The sequence below is a fragment of the Mycena indigotica genome (genome assembly GCF_014461135.1).
Source record: "Mycena indigotica strain 171206Taipei chromosome Unknown Mind.scaff0010, whole genome shotgun sequence".
Lineage (NCBI taxonomy): Eukaryota > Fungi > Basidiomycota > Agaricomycetes > Agaricales > Mycenaceae > Mycena > Mycena indigotica.
Window position 1 is genome coordinate 3016164 of NW_023503009.1, and position 10994 is coordinate 3027157.

Sequence of the window (10994 nt, forward strand, 5' to 3'; positions counted from 1 at the left end):
TTTAAGCAGATCGAACCGCGCTGAGAAGCAAAAACGCCATCCTAAATGACGCAAGAATGGAGGACACGAAGAAGGCTTGTCAACAAGATTTCGTGGATGTTGGAAGAAGCGGTCCAGGAGGAGAATTGTGCGCTTTGGAAAGCCAAGTTGTATAATGACGTAGGTTAAAGTTTACTCCCAATTCCTGGCCGCTGCGTCGCCCCTTATTGCGAGCCGTTTAGCCGTCAGATTAGGGAGCTGGGCGTTGAATCTTGCGAGAGAGAGATACGCAATTTCTCGATCGACGGCAATAATAATAATAATAATTCTGGCCTAGGTCCCGTGCGGGGCACGCCAACTCACAAGACCCGATGGTAGCGACCTGACCCTCTAGGAGCCCTCTACTAACCACGGTACAGGTGAGGATATACACAAGTTTTTTTGAATAGGCGACTCGAGCTGGGCCCGCAAAGTACCATCAACGAAAAACAGAACGGCAAAATATTAAGAACGACTCACCAGAAGCCAGAAGCCACCATTACGATGTGTGCCAGCGGTTTGTTGGCGCAGAGCGCGCGCCCAACAGTGACCAGAAATAAGGCCTACCACCGAAGGCGCAGAGCGCGCCCAACGGTGGTGGAGGCTTGGGAAGAAAACGGAGATCGATCATCACCAAATTCGACCATCCCCGACTCTGGAACAGAGAGGGTTTTAGCGAGTGATCTTGTGAAAGTGTCCGCCAAATCCATGAGAGATTTTGATCCCGATTTAAGAGTGACCTAATGACGACAGCGTCATCATCGGCTTGGCACCACAGTTTCTTAAGTAGGGGCTCGTCCTGAGGTGAATTTCAGCCTTTCAGGTTGCGTGTTCCTCTGAACCTGCATTCTCTCTACCAGCTTGCTACCAGCACTTGCTGCCCATTGACATAGCACCCGCTATCTCATATATACAGCATCCACTTTCCTTATATGTATCACTGGCAGTGTCCAATGGTAGCCAATCGTCTGGCTCTTGTTCAATCTTCACGAGGTAGTTGTACTCGGCGACGACAGTCTCACTCTCAACAGACATCGAGACATTGCTTTAAAACCATTACTCTGCGCCCGTAAGGGAGAGATATGCCTGAGTTTTGTTGCTTTTTGATTCGAGCTATTTCATGGAGGTAGGTGAATATTATGTTCCCGACTTAGCACTAGATGTACTGCGTATGTATCCAAGATACTCTAGCTACATGCGTATCAAAGAGTCGGGGACCGCCGCTGGTCGGCGCTACAGATTTGTTGTGACTCCTTTTGATCCACACAATACCTTGTAACATGCTTACAAGGGGTCCAAAATCCTTTTCATCCAGTGCAAGTAGGTTGTAAATCTGGTAAAAAAAATTTCATACCTCACAAGTACATTGTAGTTTAGAAGAAATGTTTATTGTAATCAACAACAGGCTAGACAATTCGGTGTAATGCCCACCCCTGATACACAATGATAGTATGAAAAGTCGCAATTACATGCTCTAAGGGCCCGCAGCTTTCAGCGTCGAAGTATTCAAAATGTCGTTGGTCGCAAAATTGGCAGTAGACTGCGCCCAGCCAGCTGTGGCAGATGAAATCGAAGTAGTCGTGGATGATTCGTTCTAAGAAGAGTCAGTGAAAAGGAACGAGAGGAAAAGTTGCTTACCAAGCAGAATACGACTGGGGACGGCAAAAGCCAGTAGCAGAGTGAAGGTTTGGCCGTTGCAATGCGATCGGTGCTGGCGCAGACGACGCCAACAGTCAATGGAGTGTCCAATCTTGAGAACGGGCCGGCCCGTGGCCGGATGCGGCAATGCTACGACGTACACCGTCCCGAAGCCTTCTTGGGCGTGTACAGGACGAAGGCATCGAAGAGACCTCATCGCTCGCCGCTGGTGAATGTGGGTGATGGGTGACGGTGACGGTGACAACGGCCATCGTCAACCCGAGTGCTGAGAAAGTGGCGGCGAGTTCTGAAGCAGTCGTTGAAGGCGACCGAGATGCGTTCTTGAGCGTTTGCGGACCCGTTCTTGACATTGTCAGACTTGCCTCGAAGGATAGAGCGCCGACCTGACTTTATGTCACGGTTTAACGGGCGGAAGAGCGGGAGGCGGTTCGGTTTGCAAATCGGAGCTGGGTCGGGGCGGTAGCGAGAGTACAAAAGACGGCCAGGATGCCGGCCAAAGAGATTGTGTCGAAGGTCGGCAAGTTGCCGTTGCCGTTGCCGTTTCTAAGAAGGAGCCGACTCAAATTACAAGTCTGCTTGGATCATTAAGATGGTGTTTGCAATACTCTGCCCTTCCATTGTCCGCAGAGAATCAGTCTGCGAGATGCAGACGATTTCGGACTGCCTCGTCTCCAACCAGCATCTCATCCTGATCCTGATCTTCTTCTCCATCTTCTTCACCATCACTATGCGGTTCCCACCGCGTATTGCCACACCAGTCTGGGTCTTCCTCTTCCTCCTCATTCACCAGTTGATCCCCGAGCAGGACATCTTGCTGATCAGCAGTAGCTTCGTTGGGTACATCAAGCATGGGGACATCTTGATCCACATTCGGTGCAGCACTGCGATGGCCAACCACATTACTGTGGTATCGCATAAGCATGTCTCGATCGACAACCTTGTTTTAGTAAGCATATGCTGAACGCGAATACTTGAACTCACATGTTCACATAATAAAACCGCCAGTCTTGATCCGATGCTGCTTCAGGGCGAGCGATTGATTTCGGTAGATATTCGGTTGTGCGTCCATGGCTGAAGGCAGGAATCAAATGGCACCCACGAACAACAACTTGCGGGTCCAGGAAGCCAAAGGCAATTTCGCTTTGGTGGGGCATGTAACACAATCGAGGTAGCCGTTTCGCCTTGAAACCACACAAATATGTCATATCTCGTTGGAACCATCGCACCCAAAGGAATTCAAGGCGCTTTGGTTTGCCCGGCTGGTCCAGAAGAGACGCATATGCATGAAATATACCCAGGATTTCCCCATACCAAAAGCGGTGGGGGTCTACGGAATCCTGCGCGTGAACCATGAAGAACTTTCGTGTACGTGGGTTCAACATGTCTTGATCCCTTCGAACATCGTATGTCGTATAATTCACCCGCATTGTCGCGTGAGTGTAGAGTAATTCCTTCTCGATGACAACCTTGATTAGATCGTCTTGGCTAAACGGCATGTCATCGCTCTCTTCCAAGTCGAGTAGGCGACAGCGCAAATGAGCCTTCAAATTAAGAACAAAATTCTACTGGATATTAGCGTTGATCCCAAAATTTTCAAGAAACCCTACTTTCAAGGCGGGGTCATCTTGCTTATCAATCTCCTAGCCAGAACTCATTAGATAGGAATAACCTGGGTTATGCAGACGAACCATGCGAGCCAAAGCAGGCCCGTCACCACCAGAATCAGAGTCTGTATCGAACTCGAGATCGGAAAGACGCCAGAAGGATCTTCGAGAATCCGATATATAATGGTGTTGTTCTGGTGGCACGTAGGCGCCATAGGAAGAATGGGGTTTCGGGCGCAAGCTGGACTGTAGTTTCCGCCGGCGACCAGCTTGTTGATTGGTGTTGGAAGTGCCTTGGTTGGTGTGGACTGTTCCTTCCGTTGCGCTAGTTGTCGTGGTCTTCTCTCGATCCTTGTACCACTTGCGCCGTTCCCACATCGCACGGATCAAACGTCGACGATGCTCATGTTTCGCGATTTGCCGGACATGATCACGTTTATTTGTCCTTCGGTAGAGCAGTTTCACGAGCCGATGAGCTAACTCTCCCTAGAAATGAGAGTAAGTCAACAGTGCTCGGGAAATGTATCATACATACATTTTGGGTTGAGGTGGAGTCTGTGGTTCCGAATCGCAGAATGGAATCCGGGTAGTCGGGCAATGAGTGCAATTTGTAAGTGATCATGTTGAATGGTTTTTCTATTTTTTCTCGAGGTCGCGTAGATGTGGTAACGAGTACGGGACTGGGATCTTCAAGGGATGTTGATGCCGTAGTAGCTGACACGTCTGGTGTAGTGGAGGGTGCGGGTGCAGGCGGGGGTACAGGCGCAGGCGGGGGCGCAGGCGGGGGTACAGGCAGGGATACAGGCGGGGGTACGGGTGCGGATTTGGTTGTGAATTTGGATGTAGTTTTGGATTTGGGTTTGGGTTTGGGTTTGGGTTTGGGTTTGGGTTTGGGTTTGGACTGGGCGTCGTTGACTGAAGCGGTGGGCTGGGATTCCGGCACAGGAGCCTGCTGGTCAAGTGTTGCCGCTTTCTTGGCTGCTTTCTTTGTTCGTTGCCGCTCCTCTCGAGGCAGCTCGTATGTTTTTACACTTGCAGTTTCACGGGCGAAGCGTCGAATGGAGGTAAGCAAATCCTTAGTAGCAGTTCGGAAGATTTCGACAGTGGAGGTCGTATGCATGCGTAGTTTGGCATATCCATGCCACACTGCTAGCTCGAAGCACAGTTGATCGATAAGACGTTGGTGATCAGGAAATAATCCCTCGATGACGGGGAGTATACACTATCGAGATGTCATTGGTCGTTGGCACCCGGGGAAAAGTCGAAAGCACCTGTAAAACATCCTCGAAGTTTCTCGCAGCTGCATATTTCATTGCAGAAACATTGCTGCCGAAGGAACGTATCACCGACCGCCCAAATGTTCCTACTTGGCGGAATCTAACAAGACTTAGAGAACAGCCCTGCAATAAGGAGATGGCGCTTACCGTGAATCAAATTCTCCGACGTTCTTGAAGGTTTGCAGCATGCAAATCAGATGAGTGAGGATTGCCTTGACCACTCCCAATTCGACTTCATGCAGGAGGTCTGGGACGAACATTGTATAAAAGTTGAAGGTTGTTGTCTCAGTGTTGAGTTTGGAGAACGCATTCTATCACCAGGTGAATGGTAACTCAAGAACAGAATAAAGATACATACCCGAACCGGAACCCAAGACTTGGCTTGGAGCATCCTGTTGATGGAAGAGCCCGCAACAGCAGAACCATTCTCAAAGATAGCTCTGCGCGCATCCTCGATGGTTGATCTCCGAGGGTGGTCATCAACACGAATGACTTCTCGTCGCTTCATATCATTGACTGTGCCAGTCTCGGCGATTTGGTGTTTCTGAATGAAGCAACGAGGGCATGGACAGCCACCCATGCTTCGGATAGTAGCAAGTAGAACTCTGCCAAATATTATTTAGGATCATAAGGGTGTTGTGGTAAGGCACCGACTTTTCAGGATAATCCGCGCCATAGATGAAAAAGCGAGGGAAGACCAGACGGACAATGCCGTCCCAACATTTGATTTTGATACCGTTCTTGTACGCGTCCATGAAGTCGTCATCGAGCAAAAGGTCCCAGATGCGATGCATTAGGTCACGCTTAAGGTGAGTGAAGACCTCGTCGGGCATATCACAGCTGTAATGTTGGCGGTATGCATCATGTATCGCGTCGGGAAGCTGTGCAACCATGAGTAAACAACTGGAGGACAAGATTTTAACGCACACTCGGGAAATACACTTGATGGAAACCTGCGTTCGAAGACGGTTTACCTCTGAAATCTTTGGGATGATTGCCGAAGAATGTATAACCGGGCCAGAGCGAAGCCGTGCCAAATTGAGCGAGATGGGTGGCGTCAGACCATTCCATGAGAGCAACGACAATACTCTCCACAGGATCATCTGGTGATTGAGGGGGTGGAGGTTGCGGGATCGCGTCGTATGCTTCCAGCATCGCCGCTGATGAATAGACCTCTCCAAATACCTCTTCATGACCAGCAGGAAGATTTGGCAGTCCCCAAATATTGGAATCGAGTTCAGCGTCAGCATGAGGGAGCGGGATATCATCTGTTGTGGGGATGAATCGCAAAGAGAATGGGGTCGTATGAAATTTCTGGAAGAGAGGACCTTGAAGAACTTCCTTGATAGGATCGAGAAGTGGACGGTAATGAATATCTGTGATCATGAATTCCGGGGCTGCCGATTCTTTCTGCTCTCGACCCACACAAGGCAGCTTCAGAGCAACACTACCCTGTTTCCATTTCTCAGTTATACCCAAAGGCTCGATCCCTTTCTTATCGAGATCGTCAAGGAACTTTTTTGTTGAAAACGGCATGGGAAGTTCACGCAGATCGACCCCGTCCGATTGAGCCTCCTCGTTAGGCTGTAAAACATTTTGCACAAGTCGGTCAAAGGCGCCGATGGATCCCGCGTGATCTTCCTCGATATGGTACTTGATCATGTGTGCAACTGACGCGTTGGGGAAAGGGTAGAACCACGGCTCTTTCGGCAACGGGAAGTTGTCTAGTCCCACTACAGCTGGGTTTTCGACTTTGTAAAGTTCTTGGGATGTGATGTGCGAGTCAGGGTCATGGGTTGGACGTTGGGGATAAACCTTATAAAGTCCAAAAGCATCGATTTCAGTGCGAATCCACTTCTGCGGCTGGGGCTCTGGATCAGGGATTTACGAGAGTTGGGAATCAATCTCCATCGTGGTCTCCATGGGTAGGGGTCGAATGACCCCGCGAATTCTTGGTGGTGGGGGGGGAGCAGCATCCTTCAACTTGGCTGGAGCACGACGACGACGATTTGGAAGACCACTTGGGCGAAGGACAGGAGCCTCGCTCTCCTGCACTACCATCTGCTGTCCAATTGTCAGTCAAGGTAGTCATACTCAAACTGTCTCCACATACTGGGACTTCGACAGCCCCGACTGGGTCTGCATGTAACGGAGGGGCTTGTGCTGCGTTTCGAAGATGTTGATGGATATGCGCCACAGATTGAATGTGCAAGGCTTTGAAGCCTGGACAGGTTCGGTCATGAACAGCTTTTGCCTCGCCCAGATTGCGAAGCGGTTTGTGGCAAAGTTCGCATGCAAATTTCGATTTGGGCATAGCTCTTTGCCCGCAAAGACAGTAGTAATCCAAAATGAACTTCTTTCTCGCAAGTTAGATGTTACTTCTTCACTCTTGTAGAGACTGCATACCGGAGAACTTGAACTTAGAATGTCAATTTCAAGTAGAATTGACTATTGGTTGCGGAATAATGAGCCAAGTTCACCCTGTGGCCACTGGTTGTGAGAGTTGTGGTTCCAGACCAGTGGCCACCTGATGTAGCGGTCAACAGGCGCAAGCAACGACCAGGAGAAGTTGACTGGGATGATGGCAATACGCAGTGGTGTCACAGTGTGACCACGTCCGAAAAAAGATTCTAGTCAAACGAAGATTGCTACAGACAGCCAAGTATCTGAGAGTGTGCGAATATCAAACATCATTGTATCACAATAATTTCAGCTATGCGAACAAGGCAGAATGCAGACAGAATGACTGCGTCAACGCAACTCATTCCAACCTCGATACCTCTGGCCCACTAAAACACACAACCACATCTTCGATGTTCTGATGCGGATATATAGGTCATGAGATGGTCAAGATGGACCACTATGCTCCGGCGGAGATGCGGAGATCTAACTGAGAGCAGCTCCTTGGTCGTATGCAGATCTTGTCGCCAACCCCAGGTCTACCAAGACAAGGAACCGAGAAATCGCTGAGAATTGAGTCAGTCGAGGGTTCATGTTGATGTCTCGCCCAAGCGGCACGACCACCAGTAGCACCCTGCGAAGTATATTGATGAGCGAGCAAGCTGGTGCTGCTATCCGCTTTGCTCAAGCGATGACTTGCATAGCTCCGGTTGCAGTTATAGAAGGATGTAATGCTAGCGGTAGACTCGCGATAGCGATGACCGCGAGAAGTTTGTGATTGTTGAGCTGGTGCTTTGAAGTAGAAACTAGATGCATCGCTGGCCGCACGTTTGCGACGAGGGTCCCGCGCCAACAACGAGAAGGTGTCATCAACGTTCATAGAAAGCGAGATCGACAGATCTTCAGAGGATGGTTGTTCGCGGAGACTGAGCATAGGCAAGCCATACTCGAAAGGATCATTTACTCCAGGGTTGGTCACGTGTCCACAACAGACCCAATGCTGAAGACCGAATCATGATGTCCATGGTAAGCTCGAGTGTTGCGCGCAGCAGGAGGTGGTGGATAAAACGTCGGGCGATTAGCATGGAACTCGAAACCTCTGCGGACCTCATCAAACGAGTCGAATCCGGTAGAGCTGATGCCAGAGGCGGGTCTTGAACGAGTTCGAGCACGCATGCTGGTCATCGAAGCGCGTGAATTTCCGATGGCGGAGCGACGTAAACTGCAGTCTGAGTTGACCCGTGGGCGGGGTTGGGCAGCAATTTCTCCGGCATGGGCAAGAATGGACTTGAGTACGGATTCAGGGAATGAGCGCGACTGTGAGAGGGTGGTGGAAGAATGTTTGACAAGGTAAGCGGCTCTTTTTGCATCTTTGATGCTGTTCCTCTTCAGGGAACTGATACCCAAGCTTGAAACCAATGTTGAGTTCACCGGTCAATGGGCCATTTTGTGGCAAAAGGCCAATATCGCTTCCCAGGCTATCAGAGCCGCGCAAGAGTGTTGGTTCCTTGAGATCGATGATTGGGGAAGGATATTCTGGGTACTGACGCCTTCACTGGCTGTCATAGTCGGCGCCGTGATGTCCATCAAACGTGTAGCGGACCGAGGGGATCGCTGGTCTTCGGTTTTCTGAAGACGACGGTGCCGAGGAAGTCTGGTCGATGATGAACTGCATAGGGGGTTCCGGAGGCGCGTCAATTGCAAGTAGATTGTGCAGGTCGATATTGGCCGGCGTTTTGAACGCATTCTCTAGTTGTTCGACGAAACTGCGCCTATCTGATGCCCCAGGCTCATTCAGCTTCTGGAGCTCACCCGTGAAATCAAACGACTTTTTTCGCATCCTCCTCCGAGGCAGCGCCATCATCGATATCGGCATGATTACCATCGTCTTCAACCAGCTCAACATTGAACATGGGCAGCTGTAGTTGAGGGGGCGACGAGGAGATGCGAGGCGAGGGAGGCAGAGGCGGCAAGTCACCAGGCGGAAGCCCAGAACGAGAGCGTGTCGATTTAGCACGTGATGCCGATAAGATAACTTGCAACTCGTTTGGAAAATCCGGTCAGATGCATCCAGTTCCTGCTCTTGGTGATCAGAGGTATGCGATCCTCCCAAAGCGCCTGCAATACCGATCAACCGTGAAGGATGAGCAGGAGGAGCGTCAAGGAAGAGTGAAGGTTCTGCCACAGGGACAGCTTGCGGACGAGCTAGCTTGGGTGTCGCTGGGATCTTGGCCTGCTGATTCGCAGAGACTCTCTAGGTCCAGACCCTTGATCAGTCAAGCCCCACAGAAAAGAGAGTCTATGCTCACCACATGATGAAAGATATTGCGGGAATGTTGAGATCCTTCAAGTTCGTCGTGAGGTCGCTCGAGGTTTGGCGGAAGGGAACGCGGATTGGGTGGACCCCGGTTCTTCTCCTTGTCTTCGAGAGGCCACATCATCGACGTTGATGCAACCATCGACGTTGAAATCAAAATGCATTGAGTGCAGAGTTGGACCCATAACGTGTGATTAAGGTCATCTCGAGGTGAGTCGGTGACGGTGTCGTGCGACTGCTGGGATAGCGTTTGGCGGGCAGGGTATGGCGATGGTCTTGAAGAAGTTCTTGAACCCATGCGACAATGTTCGAGTTCAGATGGAAGTGGGCTATAACATAACTCTCATAGCTTGCTCTCGACGACAGTATCTTCGGCTTCGTTTCTTGAAGTTCGGACTACAATACAACCCGACCATGATCATATCCAAAAACTGGTGGCGATGACTTACGAGCAAAACTAACCTCCCCGCCAGCAATCAACGAACTTTTCTAAGCTGGGTGGCGAACGAGAAGGCCTTGTTTTGCGTTCGGACTTCGAAGCTGAAGCAGTAAACGGTTGGGCCACAATGCGTGCTTTGTGGGTAACCTTAGCGGGAGAGGCTTCGAAAACCGAGCCAAGAAAGCGTCAGCGAACATGGCCACCCTAAGTATCGATCCTCAAGTATTATTACCAGAGCAAATCGCAACAAAGAAGAACAACTTGCCGTGAGGTCGTATCGTCTTCTCTCATTGTGTACTGTGCACTGTTGCCAAACTGTTGCTCGTGTTCATGGTCAACGTCGACAGCGGTTTAGGCGAGAGCAGCACGAGGATGATGGCCAGCATATGATCCGAAGATCGAGTCGGACGAAGAACGGTGACCGAACCAGACTTGTACCCTCGTCCAGTCCGCTCAACGATAATCGACCCCAGTCATTGAAAAATGTCCTTATTGACTTCCATAGGTCCATCTTCAACCATAATACTGGCAGTCGTGGTGAAGGGGAAAAGGTGACGGCGTCGACAGCCCAGCGCAAAGTAAAAGAAGTCAAGCCAGTCAAGAATGTCTCTGATCTCAGCCGGACTCGGAGTTTGAAGAGTCGTCACGGAAAGCTGAAAGTGAAACTACTGGTTGTATTGATGAATTTAGCATAGCACGGTGTCAAGTCAAGAAACTCGGCTCGAAACTTGAAGCTTATCGGCCATCGTACGGTTGAGCATCTTCCGCAAAAAATTCCCCACAAGCGACAACTCCTCCTCTGCATGAAGCAATCTACCTTGCAACACAGCGACCTCGACTTTGAGGTTCACTGCCTCCTTTTGGGCCTCGTCTCGCGTTCGGGTCAAATGGTTGTTCCAGCCGCGAAGTTCCTGTAGAGCTTCATCATTGGACGACAAGGGCGGAGACTTCGCCTACGTTAACTTGCATGTCCTTCAGCTGGATGGAGAGCTGCGCCTTTTGAAGCTCAAATACAACGCGAAACCTCGGACTGGAGCTGAAATCGAGCCTGCGTAGCGAGTTGGAGGCGATTTTCGATCTGGTCCCTGTCCCGAGCCAACGTCGCATTGGCAACCACCAGCTGCTCCATCTGTATCTTTAACTCGACAAGCTCGGTGGTGCTTCCCTCACGTCCGCCTTGGTGGTCTGTGCTGTCGTGAAGCTCGTTGCATGCTACGAGGTTTGTGATGTCAACATTTAAACAGTATCAAGCTGAAGGCAAATGTACCAACCTTCCTCAG

The 10994-nt window shown here is 50.4% G+C and overlaps 2 protein-coding genes across 2 annotated transcripts; both read right to left on the bottom strand.

The window, feature by feature from the left end:
* Nucleotides 1-2460: 2460 nt before the first annotated feature.
* On the bottom strand, nucleotides 2461-6872 carry MIND_01142900 (uncharacterized protein; the record flags this gene model as incomplete). The annotated part of the gene is made up of 12 exons (XM_037367966.1): nucleotides 2461-2614; nucleotides 2659-3239; nucleotides 3285-3317; nucleotides 3366-3767; nucleotides 3817-4503; nucleotides 4553-4658; nucleotides 4706-4869; nucleotides 4917-5163; nucleotides 5213-5439; nucleotides 5486-6421; nucleotides 6500-6622; nucleotides 6672-6872. 12 exons carry the CDS (start codon nucleotides 6870-6872, stop codon nucleotides 2461-2463), a joined length of 3861 nt encoding a protein of 1286 aa, XP_037215798.1.
* Nucleotides 6873-7418: 546 nt separating this feature from the next.
* MIND_01143000 (uncharacterized protein) lies at nucleotides 7419-9573 on the bottom strand (the record flags this gene model as incomplete). Its single annotated transcript, XM_037367967.1, has 5 exons — nucleotides 7419-7884; nucleotides 7953-8318; nucleotides 8362-8501; nucleotides 8562-9212; nucleotides 9268-9573. 5 exons carry the CDS (start codon nucleotides 9571-9573, stop codon nucleotides 7419-7421), a joined length of 1929 nt encoding a protein of 642 aa, XP_037215799.1.
* Between the last annotated feature and the right edge of the window lie 1421 nt (nucleotides 9574-10994).